Below are 23183 nucleotides of genomic sequence, written 5' to 3' on the forward strand. Positions count from 1 at the left end.
GCTCCTTAATTTGGTAAAAACTCTCTCTCTCTCTCTCTCTCTCTCTCTCTCTCTCTCTCTCTCTCTCTCTCTCTCTCTCTCTCTCTCTCTCTCTCTCTCTCTCTCTCTCTGCCATGAGTTTCACACATTCACCCTTTTCCTCTTCCTCTTGCTCCTCTCCATCTTAGTCGCATATGCTCACTTATTTATCGTTCTTCCCTCGTCTCCTCTCTTACTCTTCCCCTCTCCTCATTTGTTCACAAATTCATCCCTTCTCTCCTAATCACTCCCCCTCTCCATTCTCCCTCTCACTTAATGATTCACATATTCACCCATTCCTTTCTTTCTCACTTAATGATTCACATTCACCAATTCCTTTCTCCCTCCTCCCTCCATATTCTTCTCCTTCTTTTGTTTACTTTATCGTTTTATCTTTCTTCCTCCGTTCCTCCTCCCTCCTATCCTCCTCCCTTTCCTTCTCCTACCGCTTTTAAGTATCTTTACTATTTAGCTTAAAAGTATAATATGCAAAGGCTCCCTAGTTAGGTGAGAGGTATGTTAAGAGTGTATTCAGAAGGAAATATCAAACAGGGTAAAGAACCACAAAAAGTTACAAGAGTACTGATCTGGACAGCAGAGAGCAAGTAAACAGCTATGGTAAAACAGACATGTTTACAGCATATTAAAAAAAATGTCAGGATGATTTACTATGTCAAAATCTAAATCGGTAAGGACTAACAGGCGACAATCTGAAAACGTGATTCTCAGTTGGTTAAAATACTCCTCACAAAATGCAACATTATACTCCCTACGTCGCAAGCATTTGTTGACCTTTGATTAAAATACTCCTCACAAACAATAGAAAAGGTAACAAAATGATTGGGACGGAGGGAGTATCTCAAGTAGAGTAGGCAATAGAGTAGGCAATACCTCTGTAAGCACTCTTACAAACTTCTGCAATTTCACACGAGAGTAGCATGGTCTTCATGCAAGATGAAATGTTTCTACAAAAGATATAAAATTGGCTTAAAGATTTTGTTATCCATACATGCCATAATCCATTCACATTTAACACATATCGAATCAAATATCCTGAACACAACACTTACATTACTCGAATGTCTATTCAAACTCTTACCACCCCAAATTAAGGAATACAGGTGATTTCAATCAAACCTAAAGACAACATCCAAAAAATCACTTCTCCGACTCAGTTAATAATATTTATAAAGTAGTTCATATCTCCTCGGAGATAGACACTAAATGGTGGATGTTCATGCAATGGACTCTTTAGTTCATTGATGTGGCTAAAGTCGTATTACCAAATCAAAGTAAAACTATCTCAGGACTAACAAGAATAGCTAGTGATAAGACAGGTATCGAATCCACAGGGAGGCGGTGAAAGCTAAGTCTAAAGGTATTTAAGCTGTCTAGAAGTAACCGATTTCGGGGGTTTTGTTTTGAGTTGATACTAACAAACTAATTGCAATGTAATTAAATGATGAATAACAATAATATTAAAAGTCTAGGAATTAGGTTCACTAGGTCAATCAGTCGGGGATTATCAATCAATTACTAAATCTATCAAGTTGTTTAAGGTCATAAGATCGGTCGACTCCATTATGCCCTTTAGATCGATTCTAATATGCGGTCGCTATGATTAGATACTCTCTATTTGATTGTCGCGAACCTATATCAATTCTAACCCTACGGCGATAGGATCGGTTCGCTACACTAATTAATAACTCAGGCCTCAAGTGATTAACTAGAAGAATTACAACAATCAAACAACAACTTTAATGATATCAATAGCAATTAATTGACTTTCCCTTTTAATTAACCTAGATCCCCTTCATCCTAGATGAGGGGATTAGCTACTCATGATTGTAATAACAACAACAAACTTAATTAAAGATGAAAACATAATTGCAAGATGAAAACAATAATCAAGAACATAAACAATGATTAAATTAATGGGGAAAGATTAGTACCATACAAGAGAAGATTAGGGTTCTTAAGAGAGTTTCCAAAGAAGATTAGCAAAAATATAACGTAATTCCACAATAAAACCCGAGTTTCCAATTTATAATAAAAGATAAGTGTTTTAGGAAATTCCTAAAAAAGCCCGTCGAGAGGATCCTCGATCGAGTCGAGGTGACTCGATCGAAATCAAAGTGCTCGACCGAGTCGTGAGCGACTCGATCGAGGAACTAGCTCACAGGTTCCTTCTTCTCTTCTTTGACTTCCGTCTTCATGATTCCTCGTTTCCGTGCCATGCTTCGTGTATTCCTCTCTACGCCGTCTCCGCCATGCTAATCTTAGCTTGATCACACTCATAACGAGTCATTTCGCATCAAAACATAAAATAGCGGCAGATTTCGACAATTCATTGAAATAAAGCATATAAATGATATAATAGGCACGAAACGGTATGAAATACGACGTAAAGGGAGCTATAAAAGTATATATGAAAGTGATACATCAAACTCCCCCAAACCAAACCTTTGCTTGTCCTCAAGCAAAGCAATCGACAAAACAAAGGACAACAAACATATGGTGAATGAATAACTCGGAGCAAATGTCTAGGCACATACAAGACTCAGCTGTCCATATCTATAACAAAGTAATGACCTAAGTTGTGCTAATAAAACAAATTCAAAAGCACGGGTAATAGACTCACGCAGCTCTTACTCAAGATGTGACATGATGCCGAGACTCAACCAAATGCCTTTCAACCTTGCAAGACCATTTTGTCGGATTCTCGCGGTTTCACTCATGCACTCATAATGGGTGAGATAAATGTAAGATAGAAAGAAGTAAGACTCTCACTCAACTTATGAGATATGCATGCAATCTAATGTGATAAGAGATTCTCCAACTAATACGCATTCACGAAATGTACCAAGTACATGTATCAAGGACAGAATGGTGGTAAAGTGGCATGGGTATAGAAGTGGCTTGTGCAAAAACACGTATGGATATGTGGGGCTCAGACGGTAGTCGCAGCGCTAAACCAATAGCCAAACCTAATAAATAAAACAAAACATCCAACTGGAGAAATAATCTCAACTTTGACAACATATGAGAGAAATGAGGAAGCTCTCCAAATGTGCATTAGACTCGTAAATTACCACACACGACCTCCTAACATAAATCAACGAAGCAAACATTATTCAACTTTTCTTCTCGTTTTTTTTCTTTCTTCTTTTTTTCGAAGCCTTTTTCTCTTTTCTTTTTCTGTCTCTTTTTTTTTTCTTTTTTTTCTTCTTTTCTTTCTTTCGAGACTTTCATTCATCTTTTTTTTTTTTTTTTTAGTCTTCATAATACTTCTCCTTTTTTCAACATAAGAGGTCACGCAATTATTACAAAAAGATAGCTACTACCCACATGACAATAAAGTCCCAACCCAACCAAAGTAGCTATAAAAATAAGGCTCAAACAATCATGATCGTCCCGAAAAGGGTAGGCAAATTCTAGAATGTAGCTAAGAAATAGGATATAAAGTGGCTACATGGTTCAAACGGGCTAACAAAACTGGGTAATGTAAGGCTTATTTGAACGATAAGAATCGCCTATCCACATGTACTTAATCAAATGAACGCGCAAAAGCTAAGAAACTAATGTCACACTTATGCGCTTTGATATTACATATACCACAAGGAGACCACACTCATTAGCCTAAATAACAATGAGACCGGTTTATTAATGTTCCCGGCCTAGGAAGCTCTAAAGACCTCAGAAATTTAAGTGGTTTACCAACAAAATAAAGTCAAGTCTACTCGGCATAAGGTATATTGTGACGGTCAAGACTTGAGTAAAGAGCTTTGGTCATCATAGCTAACAGGTCAAAACAATGTACATGGACAACTAGATGAGACTCAAATGCAAAGACAAAGCAAGTTATCATCATTGCTATACAATTCACCAAGACTCGACTCAAAATAAACAAAAATAAATAAAAGACATGTTTTTGGATTTTATAATTTTTCAATTTTTTTTGATTTTTTTGATTTTTTTCACACAACAATAAATAAAAGCACACAAATGTAAATAAACACACTCCCCCAAACCTAAATGTCACAAAGAAACTCATTGTGACGCCTACAAAGATAAAGATCACACAAAAACCAAAGAACCTATAGACACTACTAATAAAGGAAAGAGGGTAAAAAGGAAATGCAATAAAACAAAACAAGAAAGATAATACCAAATGAATGCAAGAGCCTCCCCAAACCAGCTGGAAAGAGAGGGATGTAGTGACCAGCTGTCACTACTGGGCTCCAGAACCATCATCAAAACCATCAATATCAGCATATAAGGACATAAGCTCAGGATCAGGAACGGCGCTGCGGCCACGGCCTCTACCACGAGTGGGTCTCCGAACACGGCCTCGACCACGAGTGCCTCCAGGAGCAGCAGCAGTGGAAGTAGAAGCAGCAAACTGGCCGAATGGGCCTCTCTGGGAACAAGGGATGCGGTGTCCTCCCGAAAAAGTATAGGGTGAGGGGGGAGGGACTGAGTGTAGAAAGGACGGCCTAACGCACCAAACTCGGTGCTAAATCGTCCAAACTCCGTAGGAGTCACCCCGTAAAGATGAAACACACTACTGCGTCACCAGGAGTAGTGTAGTAAGAAGGTGACACACCGCCATACATCGTCCCCCGTGGCTAAAGTCATAGCCTCCATCTCTGCTCCCACATCCTCCTCTCTCACAAAGCAAGTGTTGATGCCGATGCATCCTCACTTCCCGCTCAACGACGGATCAAAATGGTAACCGGAGCATAGCCTCGTGGGATAGTCAAGAAGGTGGAGGAGGAGCGGGCCGGTAGAACCTGGCAAATGGGTAGTAGGTGCACGACGTCTCCGCGCCGCCGGTGGTAGTAGTAGTACTAGACCCGGGAAAAGTAATCAAAAGATCCTGAATCGGATAAAGTAACGGTGGTGGCCGCACCACGCCCGTACTCTCCTCGAGGGGGTCAACAAAGAGGCAAACGGGCGCGAGGAAGAAGCATGTACGACTCACCCGGACCCTCCAAGAATGGTCCTTCCCATTCTTAATATCAATATAGGAAATGTCATAAATAAGTTGGTCATCATCAACAAGTGGCTCATAGTCGACCATGGGCTCATACATGGTCATCACCCTCAAAGTCACAAACAAACCCCTAAGAATCTTGGTTATGAGAGCACCACGCCAAGGTTCCCGCATCGCCCAATCGCCCTATCAAATGCGAGCGACAAGAGCAGGGGAGAGAATTGGAATGTCTCCTCCCTATAAGGATTCAAGTAACTAGCAAGTATTAAGACCTCATAGTGGAGGTCTTGCTCTTATCGCTCCGACCATACAATGATAACTCAAATATCTCAAAAACATACGAAGGCAAACATGTTGGACATCTAACAAAGCCATGGCACCGACATCCGCATCCATGTAACCAAGAAAACAATGGAAAATAACGAGTGGCGGACAACCCACCAACACCATACAAGTCCCCTTCAAGATGCTTATCCAACTCCAAGATTTCGTAAATACGGCCAAAGGTTAACGACCGTTCAACGTTAAGCAAACGAAATCTAATTAGGTGATCACTGGGAAATAAGTAAAAGAACTCGAAATTCAAGAGTCGGGCGGGGGTAAGACAACTCGTGAAGCGTGAAGAGACCCTGCAACCCGATTTCATTAAACATCCCAAACATAATGTCGTCTATCTTCAGAGTGCGTAAAATTTCCCTATCAACACAACGAGTGGCACTCATAGACTTGGATAACAGATACACAAACCTGTCCTTTTGCACTTTGTCACGAAATTCAATAAATGGATAATCGTCTAAGGGAGACAAATCATCCTCCGAAGACACAACCTCCTCAGGAATTACTTCGGGTTGTTGAACCGGTGCTCTCCTTTCTCTAGTCCGCTTATTCCCTTGCCTAGAAGTCGACATTATCTACATAAGAACAAGTAGAAAATTAAACTCCAACAATGTCACAAAAACAGTCCCGGTTTTGGCATGTATGGGTCCGAAAAATCAATTTTTAAGACTCCAAATGACAATGAAAGCATCCAAAAACTTAGGGGAACATGAGTATATATCAAATATTGAAGATTCCAAGCAATAGAATACAATTCTAACCAATTTAATGCAAAATTTCTACCCGGATTTTGAAGAACCCTAATTCCCAAATTAGCAAATTAGGCAGAAATTTCAACAAATAAGGGGCTAGAAAGCAAGGAAATAGCAATTGTATACTAGCAAGGGAATATTTAACACAATAAACTCAAGATTTAAGCAACAAAAATCAGAATTTTCGAGCCAAATAAGAGCAATTTCGTGACTTACCTGAGTAATTCAAGCAATGGAATTGAGAAAATAAGCACAAGAGAATGATTCAATCAATTAATAAGCAAGAAAGCACAAAGTTTTAGTGAGTTTTGATGATGATTATGATGAACAAAGAGAGAATGAGTAGTAGAGGAGGAAGGAATGCAGGAAGTATGTCGAAAAAGGAAGAAGAAAAGTGAAGGAAATAAGAGCAATTAAACACAAAACCGCAAAAAAAGAAAAACGCGAATCGGGTTTATTTTGGTTCCTCGATCGAGTCGCAGTGACTCTTGGCGAGGATCCACCAGACTACCCAACTCTCGCTTTAAACTTTTTGAATTCGAGCGCAGTTCCTCGATCGAGTCGCAAGTGACTCGATCGAGTCAATAGGTTCCTCGATCGAGTCGCCATTGACTCGATCGAGGAAGCAGTCCAGCTCCTTTCTTCGTCATTTGTTACTCATAACTTCAAATCCCGTCAAATTTCCTGCAAAAGACACTTGAAAGCACATCAAGTACCCTCTCCTCGTCTCTCCAAGTTCAACGAAACAAAAAAACAAAAGCAATATGTGAATTTAAATCCTAATTACAAACTAATGATTTACAAAATCCGAGCTGCCTCTCGGTAGCGGCTGGTTTTTGCATGGCCCCGCACGACCTTAATTCTTCATCAGTGAGAAGAATCAATGGGGAAGAGGTCAAGAGCCTCTATGATCCCCACGAAAGCACCTTCATAAGACGTCTTCAAGCGTTGCCCATTCACTTTGAAGGTCTCTCCTGTGTCGAACGCATGCGGAATCGACCCAAATTTGTTCACATCGAAGAATGTGAACGGTCCGGACCATCTACTCTTCAATTTACCTGAAACAAGCGCAACGAGAGTTAAACAAGAGAACTTTCTCACCAACATGAAATTCTCTTTGCAAAATATGCTTGTCATGCCACTTCTTCGTTCGCTCCTTGTAAACTTGAGCACTATCATAGGCATGCAATCAAATTCATCTAGCTCATTCAATCGCATCGCCGTTTCTCACCCGCCAGTGAGGGATCCATATTCAGCTCCTTAATGGCCCACATAGCCCTATACTCAAGCTCCACAGGTAAATGACAAGACTTGCCATAGACAAGTCGGTAAGGTGAGGTGCCAATCGGCGTTTTGAAGGCGACGGTAAGCCCACAAAGTATCATCGAGCTTCCGACTCCAATCCTTTCTATTCTTGCTTACCACCTTTTCCAAGATCTGTTTCACTCTCTGGAAACTTCTACTTGTCCACCGGGTTTGAGGATGATAAGCCAGTCCTCTTCGGTGTGTAACGCCATACTTCTTCATGAGGGAATTGAGATGACGCTCATCAAGTGCGTGCCTCCATCACTAATCATGCGCGAGGCACTCCAAACCGTGGAAAGATAGTCTTCAAACAACTTAACAACATTTAGCATCACAAGTGGGGGTGGCAATTGCCTCCACCCATTTAGAAACATAATCTACAAATGACTACTAATATGTATTGGTTCCCAAAAGATGTAGGAACGGCCCTTGTAATCAATGCCCCAAACATCAAAAATCTCTACTTCTGAGATTCCAACAGGAGGCATCTCATGCCTTTGCGAGATATTGCGCGCTCTTTGACAAGCATCACAAGAACGGACAAAGTTAGTAGATCCTTAAGGATAGTAGGCAATAAAAACCCGATCGCATTACCTTAGCAAATGTCCTGAGGACCATGATGACCACCATATGAAGAAGAGTGACAATGAGAAAGGATGGCACGTACCTCACCCTCCGGGATACATCGTCAGATATACCATCACATTCTCGGAATGCAGATAGGGATCGTCCCGTAAGTACCTCTTCACATCATGCATGAACCTCTTCTTCTCGATAAGATAAGTCAAGAGGAAGTGTTCCTCCTACCAAATAATTGGCATAATCTGCAAAACCACGGTATTTGCGCTACAGCAAGAAGATGGTCGTCCTGGAAAAGAATCATCGATGGGCAAAATCTCTTCCCGAGAATCTCAATCTGACAAATGATCTGCAACAACATTTTTCAAGACTGGACTTATCACGGATTTCCAAATCAAATTCTTACATAATAAAATCCATCTAATAAGTCTAGGTTTAGCTTCTTGTTTGGTTAAAAGATACTTTAAAGTGCATGGTCGGTGTGTACAATAACTTTAACCAACAAGATAAGCTCTAAATTTGTCTAAAGAATAGATTAACCGCAAGAAGCTCCTTCTCTGTAGTAGCATAGTTGATTTGTGCATCGTCGAGAGTCTTGCTTGCATAGTAAATGGCATGTAACACCTTATCCTTTCACCCCAAAATGCTCCAATCGCATAGTCACCGGCATCGCACATAATCTCAAAAGGAAGGCTCCAATCCGTGGACCTGATAATAGGAGCCGAGATAAGTGCTTGTTTAATCCTGTCAAAGGCTTGAATACACTTGTCAGAAAACACAAAAGGAGCATCTTTATGAAGAAGCTGAGTTAGAGGTTGAGCAATTTTAGAAAAATCCTTAATAAAGCGGCGATAGAACCTGCATGACCAAGAAAACTACGCACACTTTTAACATTAACCGGATGCACGGAGTTGCTCAATTACCTCAACCTTAGCTTTATCCACTTGAATGCCCTTACCGACACCAAATGACCGAGTACCACTCCTTCAAGAACCATGAAGTGGCACTTTTCCCGATTGAGAACAAGGTTGCTCTCCTCACAAATAAAAAAACCTTAGTCAAGTTTCTCAAGCAAACATCAAAATCGCACCATATACACCGAAATCATCCATAAAGACTTCCATGATGACTACATGTAATCGTAAAAATATGGCCATCATACAACGCCGAAAGGTAAGCAGAGCATTACATAAACCAAAGGGCATCCTCCTATAAGCAAATACACCATATGGACAAGTGAAAGTGGTCTTTTCCTGATCCTCGGGATGAATGGGTATCTGAAAGAAACCGGAGTAGCCATCTAGGTAACAAAAATAACTATGACATGCTAATCTCTCTAACATTTGGTCAATGTAAGGAAGTGGGAAATGGTCCTTTTTAGTGGCCGTGTTCAACTTCCTATAGTCAATGCACATCCTCCATCCTCGTGACAAGTCTAGTAGAATCAATTCATTTTTATCATTCTTTACTACCGTGGTACCTCCTTCTTAGGTACAACTTGACAGATCGACCCATTTAGAATCGAAATGAGAAAATAATACCAAAGATCAAGTAATTTCGTACTCTTTTCTTACCACCTCCTGCATTAGAGGATTTAGTCGTCTCTGACCTTGTGCACTAGGCTTGTGGCCTTCTTCCAAGTGAATTCTATGCATACAAAAGTCGGGACTAATACCTTTGAGATCGTCAATGCTATACCCAATCGCCTTTTTATGAGTTTTCAAAACAATCGACAAAGCGGATAGTTGACCTTGATTAGGTTAGCATTGACAATCACCGGTTCATCTCACACGATCATCAAGAAATTCATATTTGAGATGAGAGGGAAGGGTTTCAATTCGTGTTTCTTTACCTCGCTTACCTTAGGTGTGACACCCAAATCCGTATACCTTCCGATGTGGGCATTCCTCTCCGCTTAGAAGCTTCTCAATTCGATGAACTTCTGACTCCATGAACCCGTCTCGATCACCGGGATCGAAAACCGGGCAATCTCCGTAGGATCCTCACAAAACACATAGGAAGACACTCATCAATAGTAAAATCAACAACATCTATACTATGACAAGTCTCTTCTATCATGGGGTTTTTCAATGCTTTTTCTAAGTTGAAAATAATCATATCATCCCCACACAACTAAGGTCAATCTCCCCGCTTAACATCTATAACCGCCCCCAGCAGATGTAGGAACGGGCAGTCGCCAAGATGATAGGGATTTGGTTGTCTTCGGCCATGTCCATGACAACAAAATCAACGGGATGAAAAACTTCCTATTCGAACGGAACATCCTCTAACACCCCCGAGGGTGTTTAACGATTCTATCGGCCATCTGCAGTGTCATATTAGTAATCACAACGGACCCATATTTAACTTTTTACAGATAGAATACGGCATAACACCGACACTAGCTCCCAAATCACAAAGAGCTTTACTAATAGAAAGATGACCAATTTGACAAGGGATAGAAAAACTTCCCGGATCCTTTAATTTCGGTGGTGAGTTAATTGGCAACACGGCACCGCACTTCGAGTGTAAGCAATAGTTTCCACCGCGTCAAAGGATCTCTTCCTTGTCAAAATCTCCTTCATGAACTTTGCGTAAGCGCACTTCGAGTAATCAATTCAAGAAAAGGGACACTTACCCGTAGATTCTTCACGACCTCCATAAACTTACCGAATCGCTTATCCAACTTGGATTTTTGTTGTCGGTGAGGAAAAGGTAGAGAAATAGTTATGGGCTCGCTTGCTTATCCTTAAACGACTTTTGAAACACCGTCTGCCGGGTCAATATCGGATCCTCGATCGAGTCGGGGGTGACTCGATCGAGTCAGTGGATCCTCGATCGAGTCGCTTTGTGACTCGGTCGAGAACCTCGCAGTTCAACTTTCTCGCCTTTTTTACTTTTATCGTCAGCTCGTGTTTCAACTTCGTCAGGCTCTTTCTCATCATCACTAAGCTCCAAATTACCCAATCCTTTGGGATGCATGTAAGGGACTTCATCAACAAAAGAATGGGCACTTCATTTTCAAGACTTTGCGGTGCCGGGATTCGTATAAGAAGTACCGCTCCTCACCGAATAACATTAGCTTGCTCACGAGCTTGCTTGCCTTGAGGAGGAAGACCTCCTACTGTTTTGATGGGTTTTGAAGTGCCATCCGAGCCACTTGATTATCTAGCATCTTGTTATGGGCAATCAACTCGTAAATCGAGCCGTCCGCCTGCTGCGTTGACAAAGTTTGTTGCAAAAGATCGCGCAACTCGCCATATCATTATTCGGAGCTTGTTGAGGAATTTGTTGAGGAGTTTCTTTGAGGAGGTCATTGATATTGATTGTTGAACTATTCGGCCTCCTTGATTTTGCCTTTGATATCCCCCTTGTTGTTGATTACCGCGATTGTTAGGAGGGATATAAGTATTCTTTCTTGCGGTTGTAGATTGCTGGGGTTTTGCACATTCTCAAGCTGAGACCATCAAGGAACGGATGCTCCTTCGTTCTTTCATCAGAGAAATTAGAGAAAGGTGTACCTTGTGCACCTTGTCGTAAGCCCGAAAGGCAAAGAACCCGCTCAAATGTGCTCATACAATCACCGCACCATGACCATCCAAACCGCATCTAAGACAAGTCTCCTCTACTTGCCGACTCATAAAGATGAACTCTCTCTTTACTACCCAATGATTGGGTAGTCTTCATCTCAAAGAATCAACTGCGTAATAGCCTCCACCGTGCCGCTAAAGCACTATCAACCCCAATTACCTCGCGTGCTTCCCTAGATTTCCATACCTCGCGGTATGGGTAGCAATTTGATCAATCAACTTCCACGCGTCACCATCTAGTGTGTTATCTTGAAACCTCCCATTAGCAGATGAATCCAAAAGGGCACGATGATCGTCGAACAACCCGTTATAAAACTGGTTGCAAAGAAACCACTTTGGGAAACCATGATGGGAACTCGATCGAACTAAACGCTTGAAGCGAGTCCAAGCTTCATTCAAATCTTCAGTGGCCGCTTGCTTGAAACTAGTAATTTGATTCCTCAAAGCATTAGTCTTCTGAGGCGGGAAGTACCTCTTGTAGAAAGCAAGAGCCAAGGAATTCCAACAGAACTCCTTCGTATCCATATCCATATCTCTTAACCACTCAAACAGACTCCATCTTTCGGAGAGAAAGGAAAGAGCACCCGCTTAACTGATCTTGTGTCACTCCAAACCGTAATGGGATTGAACAAGCAAGTGACAAACTTTTCCATACGCGTTGCGGGGTCCTCGACTGTCCCTCCAAACATGTTTCGTTCCACCAAATTAATGTAAGATGGCCGAATCTCGAATGTTCCATTGGTAGAAGTGGGCGACTTGAAACCTTGCGGAATAGAATCTAAGGTTGGCTCGTAGTGACCGCTAGGGTAGACATGATGATATTTTCGAGAACAGGAGTTTCAGGAATAGGAATATCAGAGATAGGAATTTCTTCCTCTTCCTCTTCGTAGGACCGATCGGCTGTCTCTGTAGGGATCGCCGTGTCGACGTCAAGTATACTCAAGTCTTCTACTTGACTCACTTCTTGATTAAATTTCCGTCTGTAGCGAAAAGTCTTCTCGGGTTCGGGATCAAAAGGAATAATCTCGGACCTATTAGACACAGGGCATAAACAGAACTAACAAGAAAGCGTGAGAGCGGTCTCGAGAACTGGGTTCCCTGAGACAAAAGACAAAATAAACACAAAAAGACTAAACAATTGTTGCCTCCCCGAACGGCGCAAATTTGATGTGGCTAAAGTCGTATTACCAAATCAAAGTAAAACTATCTCAGACTAACAAGAATAGCTAGTGATAAGACAGTATCGAATCCACAGGAGGCGGTGAAAGCTAAGTCTAAAGGTATTTAAGTCATTTTGAAGTAACCGATTTCGGGGGTTTTGTTTTGAGTTGATACTAACAAACTAATTGCAATGTAATTAAATGATGAATAACAATAATATTAAAAGTCTAGAATTAGGTTCACTAGGTCAATCAATTCAGGATTATCAATCAATTACTAAATCTATCAAGTTGTTTAAGGTCATAAGATCGGTCGACTCCATTATGCCCTTTAGATCGATTCTAATATGCGGTCGCTATGATTAGATACTCTCTATTTGATTGTCGCACCTATATCAATTCTAACCCTATTTACGATAGGATCGGTTCGCTACACTAATTAATAACTCAGGCCTCAAGTGATTAACTAGAAGAATTACAACAATCAAACAACAACTTTAATGATATCAATAGCAATTAATTGACTTTCCCTTTTAATTAACCTAGATCCCCTTCATCCTAGATGAGGGGATTAGCTACTCATGATTGTAATAACAACAACAAACTTAATTAAAGATGAAAACATAATTGCAAGATGAAAACAATAATTGAAGAACATAAACAATGATTAAATTAATGGGGAAAGATTAGTACCATACAAGAGAAGATTAGGGTTCTTAAGAGAGTTTCCAAAAAGATTAGCAAAAATATAACGTAATTCCACAATAAAACCCGAGTTTCCAATTTATAATAAAAGATAAGTGTTTTAGGAAATTCTAAAAAAGCCCGTCAGAGAGGATCCTCGATCGAGTCGAGGTGACTCGATCGAGTCAAGTGCTCGACCGAGTCAAGAAGTGACTCGATCGAGGAACTAGCTCACAGTTCCTTCTTCTCTTCTTTGACTTCCAGTCTTCATGATTCCTCGTTTCCCGTGCCATGCTTCGTGTATTCCTCTATGCCGTCTCCGCCATGCTAATCTTAGCTTGATCACACTCATAACGAGTCATTTCTGCATCAAAACATAAAATAGCGGCAGTATCGACAATTCATTGAAATAAAGCATATAAATGATATAATAGGCACGAAACGGTATGAAATACGACGTAAAGGGAGCTATAAAAGTATATATGAAAGTGATACATCATTCATATCTCCGACTCAGAATGATGCCTCATGCTCACCTCCTCGCCATTAATGAAATAAAAAATAGTCATGCCAAACTCAGAGCTAAAGTTACATACTTTTTGCAACATCTGGTGAAAGCGGTAGAGGCTTTTTCTCAACGACAGTGATAAACTGCTCAGTCTTGTGGTCTTGTGTTTATGCAGAGAAGCGACAACTTCTCTACTTTCAGCATCACCTGTTGGAGCCTTTCAAGCCAACCATCTGTTAAAGTATGCAAAATAAATGAGAAGGCCCAATTCAAATATTGTCGATCAACTACAAAGGTTAAGCTCCTTTTTCTTTGTTCCCTCATATTCTAAAGAAAAAATGAACCCCCATGGCCCAATCGTCAGAAATATGCAGAAATATGCAGGTGCTAACAATGAACAAAAGGTTTACAGTCTATAGCTCAACGGAGCAATCTTAAGCACAATACATTGCCCTTTCATTGTAACAAAACAAAAAAAAGAATCTGCATAGATTCTTTAACCGCGAAAGTAGTAATTGACCCCCATAACTTTGCCTAATCATGAGATTAAGCCCCTTAAGTTTTAATTGGAGTGATTAGGCCCCTTAACTTAGATACAAAGTGAAATCAACCCCCTACCCAAAATCTCATGAGAAATTGATATCTCATACCACAAATACAAATATTTAACCTACTACATAATCAAATTACGGAAAATAATACAAATAACAAATTATATTATTATTTAGAAAAAAAATCATATCATGGAGAAAATGCTAAAAATTTAGAAAATAAAATGAAAATTCTAAAACCTCTGAAAAAAGTTATATATATATATATATATATATATATATATATATATATATATATAGAGAGAGAGAGAGAGAGAGTCCCTAAGTCCTTATATGGGCCTTTGGATGGAGGGATGAGATTACATCTCATTGAAGGGTCACAAATCTCCCTCCCTAATCCTTGTATAACTCCTTCCTTATTCTATCCTCCCTACTCACTTCCTCATTATTCATTTTCTCACACTTCTCTCCTCCCTCATTCTCTCATTTTTTTTCTCTCATCCTCTCAAAACAAAAACAAATAAAAAAAAAAAAAACCAAAACAACTCCCACATCCCTCCACCACGACCCTCCCTCAACCACCCCGCACACACGCCGCCACCTCCTCCCTCCTTCACAGATCCGCCGCCACCTCCTCCCTCCTTCATGCCTCACTGCCGCCGCCGTCTTCTTCTCCTCCATTCAATTTTTTTTTCTTTTTTCTTCACAGATCCGCCGCCACCTCCTCCCTCCTTCATGCCTCACTGCTGCCACCTCGTTCTTCTCCTCCATTCAATTTTTTTTTCTTTTTTCTTCACAGATCTGGGCCATGCGTTTTTCTGTTTTTTTTTTCTTTTTTTCTTCAAATAGTACTGTTGTGTACAAGGTGGGTGCTTGTTAATTTTTGTAGTAGATGAAGCAAACTGAATCATAGAACTCTCTATGCCCTTATCGTAGTCAATTGATGCAATTTCCATTACTGAGTACATGCTTTTTTGTGTGTTATTTTTGGTTTTGGCCGGTTTTTCGAGTTTTTCAAATGTTTTCATTGTTATTTGTTTTATATTGTTATTGTATTTTCAGATCTGGGTATGGTAGGTTGTTATTGTTATTTGTTTTATATTGTTATTGTATTTTCTAATGTTTTCATATTAGATTTGTTGGTTTTTAGTTTTTATCCGTTGGTGGTGGTTGATTTGTGACGGTTTTTTAAAATTTTTGATTTACATTTTTTATTGTTCTTAAATCTGGTTTTTTTTTTATTTTAGAATTTTTAATTTACAATTTTCTCATACTTAATTGTGACGGTTTATCACATATTTTTATTATTCATTAAGCACCATTTTTTTTTTCAGATTTAGCTCTTTTTCTCATTTTTCAGATTATTTCTTTATTTTTATTTGTTAATTTTCGTAATGATATTTGAAATTTTTGAGATCTATATGTGAAAAAGAAAAGTTACATTATTTACAACTGAAGTTATACCCTTGACATGTTAAAGTTATACTCTTTACGACTAAAGTTATACGCATAAAATACAAAAGTTATACGGTTTTTTAATTTGGTATTTATAAAAGTTACCAGTTACGACTAAAGTTATACCCTTATAACATTAAAGTTATACTATATACGACTAAAGTTATACCATTAAAACATTAAATTTACATTATTTACGACTAAAGTTATACTATTTACGACTAAAGTTGTACCTTTGAACTAGACGAAAAAATGAGTTGGTATTCCAAATCTGATTACTTGTGATTTAAAATCTTGTCTAGTTTTATATATTTCTTTTAATTCAAATGTGTCTTATTTTATATTTTGATAATTAAATAATGGCTTTTTTTTTTTCCGGATTTAGTATTGTTGGTTTAAAGTTAGTATTAATGGTTTTTAGGATTTCGGTTATATATTGGACTAAAGTTATAAGTTTGTTGGACTAAAGTTATATGGTTTTGGACTAAAGTTATACAATCTTGGACCAAAGTTATACGATTTTCTACTAAAGTTACATAATTTTGGACTAAAGTTACACTTGTAAAACAAAATTAGACTAAAGTTATGCAAAAATGATTAAAGTTATACAAAAATGGACTAAAATTATACAAAAATGGACTAAAATTATACAAAAATGGACAAATATGGACTAAAGTTATACAAATAAGGACTAAAGTTATACAAAAATGGATAAAATTATATAATTTTGGACTAAATAGTGTAACTTTATGGACTAGAGTTATTTGGACTAAATAGTGTAACTTTATGGACTAGAGTTATTTGGACTAAAAGTTATACAAATATGGACGGGAGTTATTTAAATTTGGACTAAAGTTATACAAAAAATGACTAAAGTTATACTATTATTGGACTATAAGTTATACTATTATTGGACTAAAGTTGTACCCTTTAAATACTAAAGTTTCAATATTTAAGATAAAAGTTATATCTTTATGGACTAAAGTTATACAAAAATGGACTAGAGTTATACAAAAATGGACTAAAATTATACAAATATGGACTAAAGTTATACAAAATGGACTAAAGTTATACAAAAATGGACTAAAATTATACAAATATGGACTAAAGTTATACAAATATGGACTAAATTCATACAAATATTATTTATATAAATTCAAATTTGTAGTGTTGGTTTTATTTGTTATTATATAAAACTTGTCATGTAAATTTACGTATAGTATAACTTTAGTCCTTTTCTCTATAACTTTAGTCCAAAATTGTGTAACTTTAGTCAATAATAGTATAACTTTAATCCTTTTTTGTATAATTTTGGTCCATAATAGTATAACTTTAGTCATTTTTTGTATAACTTTAGTCCAACATTGTGTAACTTTAGTCCATAATAGTATAACTTTAGTCCTTTTTTGTATAACTTTAGTCCAAAAACGTGTAACTTTAATCCATAATAGTATAACTTTTGTCCAAATGTAATTTAGATTTGAAACTAACACAATGTCATTGTTGTACATAATGTAAGTTAAAGTTATACATAATGTCAGTGAAGTTATACATAATGTCAGTGGAGTTATACATAATAACAGTGAAGTTATACTTAATGTTGATTGAAGTTATACATAATATCGGTGAAGTTGCACACAATATCATTAAAGTTGTACATAATGTAAATTAAAATTTAAATACTAAACTGAAAAATTTATATAACACAACGAATTTTAACGAGACGAGATTTGAAAAAATAAAAAACAAGACGATTTTTGAAATGTCAAAATATGAATTATAGTAACTTTAATATATTTTAGATCAATATTAACAAATAGAAATAAAACAACTCCAAATAACAAATTTAATACAAAATCTGAAAAAAAAAAAAAAAACGTTAACTTACTCGCGGTGCGGCGGTGGTGGTGGTGAGTGGTGGTGTCGGGTGGGGTGGTGGTGTATAGGAAGAGAACTTTTTTATTTGTTTGGATTTTTTATTTTTTGGGTTTTTGAATTTTTTTTGGGTGTTTTGGTTTTTTTTATTTATTTGGATTTTTGGGTTTTTTATTTATTTGGATTTTTTTGGGTTTTTTTTTTATTTATTTGGTTTTTTTTTTTTGAGAGTTTGGGAGAAGAGAGAAATGAAATGTATAAGATGAGAGAGAAATGGATGAGTGGAAAACAAATATATAGTAAATTAGTGATTAATTAGAGTGAATTAGTGAAGGAGGAGAGAGATGGTGAGATTAGCTATTAAACACACTTTTTTGGGATTGATCTTGGCCATCCATTTTCACCATCCAATGGCTCTTAATAGAACTTATGGACTCAATACATATACATGGCCTTAGTTGATCTCTTCTCTCTCTCTCTCTCTCTATATATATATATATATATATATATATATTTTACATGTTATTTATGTTTTATACCGTCAACTTTTTTTTTAATATATATATTTTCCATAGAAAGATGGTTATTTTTTTTTCCAAAACAGTTAAACCAAAAAAGAAAAACTTTTGTAATCGAAATAAAGTTTATTATAAGGGGCTTTCGAGTTTTGGCAAATTTAATTAATCCTTTTTTTTTTTTTTTTTACAATTTTTGAGAATTGCTAAAAAATTTAGAAGAAAAACTCATTACTTACAAAAGAAAGACATTTTTTAAGAAAGACATTTTTTTTTTTATAAAAAATTATATGTTGTGAATTAGTTTCAAATATATATTTTTGCATTATTTATTAATTTTTTTTCCGGAACTGTTAATTTTAAATTAAAAAATATATATATTTCCCAAAATTTGATTATATTTTAGGTTAAGTATTTGTTTTGTAGTATGAGATATTCAATTTCTCATGATATTTTGGATAAGGGGTTGGATTACACCTTTTGTCAAACTAATGGGGCTTAATTACACTTTTTGTCAAACTAATGGGGCTTAATTACTCCATTTGAAACTTAAGGGGCTTAATCTCACGATTAGACAAAGTTATGGGGGTCAATTGCTACTTTCGCCATTCTTTAACTAACTACATAGACAACATAAGAATCAGAGCCTATCTTCACTTTGAAAAGGGACTCACCAGTCACCACCTACTATCACACTTAGCCGCAGTTTAGAGACATTAACAGAATAATAGTCCTCCATGTTCATAATAGCTATATGAAAAAAAGGCATGCCAATCAAAGAATGTTTACTCAATTGTATGAAACCAATGCAAGGAAACAACACACACAAAAATTTGTTGTTTACCAATGGGATGAACCTGTCAAACTGGTTCATACCATTGGTTCTTTGGACACTATCATATCTTTTAGAATCGCCTAGGTGTTCTACAGATTACTCATGTCAGATTACTCATGTCATTGTTGTTTACCAATGGGATGAACCTGTCAAACTCGAAGTAACCATACGAAATTAACATAAATCAAGACTCGATACAACAATAGACCAGCTTAAGTCGAATCAAAGATCTCATTCAAAACACACCTGTACAAAATAGTCGCCATATAGGCAACGACAATCGCTAGAACCTAAAAAGTAAATAAATACATATTCTTGCTCTAAGCCAAAGCTCTCTGTTAATTTGCCAAAAGGAAGAGACAAAAGAAGGCAATGACAGTTAAAAAAAAAAAGTGATTTCATGGCAAAATAAAAAACTAAAAAAAAAGCTACCTATCCATCGTATCTTGGAAAAAAGTGAGTCACTCGCCTACTATTTAAGATAATGACGGGGGACATATATCTAGATGTCGCGGTCGCTTAGACTACTTGTGTTTTTTACATATATTACTCTTAAAAGTGATACTTCGTTTATAAAATTTTAAACCATCGGGCTTATCGTGGATTGGACTATAGTCTATGTATTGTTTGTGTTTTTCAAAACATGTTTAAATAGAAGGCAAGCAAAAGCAATCTTATTAAAAAATCTAATCGAAACCCTAACTTACTCCATTTCCATCTCGTGTCCCTTTTCCTCTTTAAAATGTTTCCAAACAAGCTCTTAAAATTGATGGTCTGAGATAAACTCGGTCCAAGTGACCCAAACCCCACAAAAAAAAAAATAGAAAAGGAAATAGAGAACATAGCATCTTTCACTCTAAATATGTACTGTACACATAACACGTAACTAATCTTATAAACTTCCTTCACTAAAATGAATCTGAGATGCTCAAATCAGTTGCCTTAATTGTAATTTTTAGTATCTTGTGCCAAAGACACCTTTAAATTTGGAGTGTGTGGTAGTAGGCTTGGTCTGGTTACTCTGGTTAATGAAGTCCTAGGGTCTAAGCCTAGCCCAGAATGTTGCATCCAACTGAAAGGCATTGCAGATCTCGAGGCAGCAGCGTGTCTATGCACCGCAGTCGATGCTAACGCGTTGGGTCTAGTCAAGGTGAATATGTCTATTGCTCCGAGTCTCCTACTAAATGGCCGTGGAAAGAAGGTTCAAGTATGTTACAAATGCTAAAACTTAATATATGATGCTCGAGGTTTATTTCATGTGCGACGATGTAAGGCTTGCTGCTTAGTTTAAGATTTCCTTGTGTGTTGTTTGTCTATGATTTTTCACTTCCGAATTTGAATGACAATGCATTGTGTTTTAAAATTTACGAAGTGTGCACTACTCAAAGTCGTAAGTATCAAAAGGGCAAGAAGGAAGGTCCTAAATCGCCCCATGTTTGCCCAAACAAACATCAATCATTAAAATAGAACCCTCGACAAGGTCAACTATAATCAAATAAAACTGAGAAGAAATCCGTGCATGAATTGATACAAAAACGACGGTGCTATGCTAATTCATCAAATCATTTCATAAAAACAGTGACGCCGGAACTAAGACTTGAGATTTATAAGTTATGAGATTATGTTCCTGCCAAGGGCTAATCATTTGCATCCCTGGTAATAAGCTAATATGACATGCACCAAATCATTCAATAGGCAAGATAAATCAAAGGCCGCAGTTGGGTTTTCCTCCCTAAACCACTAATAGAGAATAAAACATGTTCAACTATTTCAACATGTAACAAGGTGAAATAGCAACAACAGACCTCGAGCAAGGAAGGTAATAGGAGCAGCCAGCTACCTGCACCAACTACCTGCATCAACTGTGAATTAATACAAATTGCGACTAATTAGAATCGTGAAATTTATTTATAGTTTATTTGTACCAATGCATAGATCAGCTCATTCTATCATTAGCAAGTCGAATCAAATGCACATAATCAAAACCCTCACAAATTCATTAATCCTTTTCCTTTATAATCCACTTACAAAATCTCGACAAAGAACACACTAAATCAGATGAAATTCAATTTTCACAATCTACTCATATCCGGGATAAGCAAGCCGAAATGAATTCACCTAATTAAAACCCTCACAAATTCATAATTTCATTTCCCCTAAAATGCAAAAAAAAAAAAAAAAAAACAACAAAGGATATATCACACTCGTAATCAATTAAAATTCAGATTTCATAACTGAAAAAAAATTAGAACTTATTTTCTTCTTTGAGTCAAAAAGTATATACCGGCGATGAAACCAACACCGTAAAAATGCTGAAAGTATAATTTCTTCTTTGAGTCTGAAAGTAAGTTATAAAAAATCATTGTTTCTCACCTTTACACTTAACACCTATGTTACTCAGACACGTGAGAGGAGTGTCGTATCCGATACGTATCGGCGTATCGGACACGCGATTATGAAAAATCAATGATACGGCGACACGGTCAAAGGAGTGTCTTGACCAACTTTGTAGATACTGATACGACACCGCATTGCTAAATTTCGAGGGAGAAGTGAAGTAATTGTAAGGAGTTTGGGTTCTTTGAAGTGGGACCTATAAAATATTTCTTATGTTTATAATTAATTAATTGTGGGAAATGAAAAGTTTTGACTTTTCAGCATCTCAATAGTGTATACAACAAGGCACCACCCACGTGAAAGTGAAACAGCTTTCAAAGAAAGAGAAAGTGTAAATATAATTAAATAGCAGTGTGGAAAGGCCCTACTTTTTCCCTCGTACAATCTTCTCTCTCTATCTACGCCTCTACCCTTTCTCGTCTTCAATCTCCAGCGAAATCTGGCGACGCATTGCCGGTTTTCGATGATAGTTTTTCGAAAAAGCAACAACCAGTGTCACACTGTCACGTCATCTTCAACATTATACCAGTGTCGTGTCTGTCGTGTCCTTTTCTAGCGTATCTGGTACGTACCACGTGTCGTATTACGTATCGTGTCGTATCGACACACGACACACCCGTAAGCTGCCGTGTTGGAGTATCACAGCTTAACACACAACATTCTACCCCACCACCGCTCTACGTCCAAACCAATACCGCAAAATGCGAATTATCCATACTAAAAAATGATCACTAATCTGAGTATTACTCATTATCCATTCATTTCCTCTACATAAAATCTACTTAAATTCACCTCCAAAAAGCATGAAACTCAAACAATCAAAACCATAGCTCATATGATAACACTAAAAATGGAAGGTCCCAAAAGAGCAGTCAATTCAATTCTCAGAAAGTGAATTGTAGTATAACATCAAAACTATAACACTAATCTACTAATATCTCACCAAAAATTAACCCAATACAATTACGAGTTCATGTCAAATTTTAATAAAGTTCCAATATGTTCAAAATATTAGACAAATTCCAAACATAAATGTTCATAACTTATATTCCCTCCGCTCCAATCATTTGCTTACCCTATTATTCTTTGTTAGGGGTATTTTAATCAAAAGTAAAGAAATGACTAGGATGGAGGGAGTACTTCATACATAGAAAACCCGAAATTCACAACTGAAACAAACATTATAACATTATACAGCTAGAGAAAAACTGAGAAACCCAACAACAATAAAGAGATTATTAAAGAAGTAAGGAAGAAGGATTAGGATATAACTATAAATCCCAGAAAAGGGCAAGGATTTTCCAAACTTTGTCAAAGACATTGCCTTTTTCTGGACGTGTTTACAGCTTCTGTAAGATACTTTGCCATAGGCGCGAACTTGCCTCTTATATTTCAGCGTTGCTTATTCCTTTTGGCTGAATACTACAAATCCACCACCAAATCAAATCAAACAATTAAAACTAAGTGAATTCATTCCTGTCAAAATTGTAACTACCCAGATTCACAAAGTTCAAGGTTCACCATGTAAGTTGTTTCTCGATTTTCGAAAGAGTCTCAAGCTTGTTGGATGTTAAAACTAACCCAATTTATTCCATTCAAATCAAATATAAAGAAAAGCTCTTCAATT

The 23183-nt window shown here is 37.2% G+C and overlaps 1 protein-coding gene and 1 long non-coding RNA gene across 4 annotated transcripts in view; one reads left to right on the top strand and one right to left on the bottom strand.

Moving 5' to 3' along the window:
* The window catches only part of LOC141633909 (vacuolar fusion protein MON1 homolog), an 83755-nt gene that overhangs the window by 48698 nt on the left and 11874 nt on the right, over positions 1–23183 (top strand). The window contains exon 1 of one of the 3 annotated variants that reach the window (XM_074446254.1): positions 14144–14223. The exons of 1 other annotated variant lie outside the window; for it this stretch is intronic. In XM_074446254.1, coding sequence (XP_074302355.1) covers positions 14183–14223 — 41 coding nt within the window. In that variant the 5' untranslated portion in view covers positions 14144–14182. Of the gene's footprint in view, positions 1–14143; positions 14224–20298; positions 20367–23183 lie in introns of those variants that run through there. One more of the 3 variants, XM_074446255.1, reaches the window with a different exon arrangement.
* Positions 910–21344, bottom strand: LOC141633913 (uncharacterized). The gene is made up of 3 exons (XR_012538665.1): positions 20965–21344; positions 14017–14161; positions 910–983 (listed from the first exon to the last, which is right to left on the bottom strand). It is a non-coding gene; the product is annotated as an uncharacterized LOC141633913 (long non-coding RNA).

This window comes from Silene latifolia, chromosome Y (genome assembly GCF_048544455.1).
Source record: "Silene latifolia isolate original U9 population chromosome Y, ASM4854445v1, whole genome shotgun sequence".
NCBI lineage: Eukaryota > Viridiplantae > Streptophyta > Magnoliopsida > Caryophyllales > Caryophyllaceae > Silene > Silene latifolia.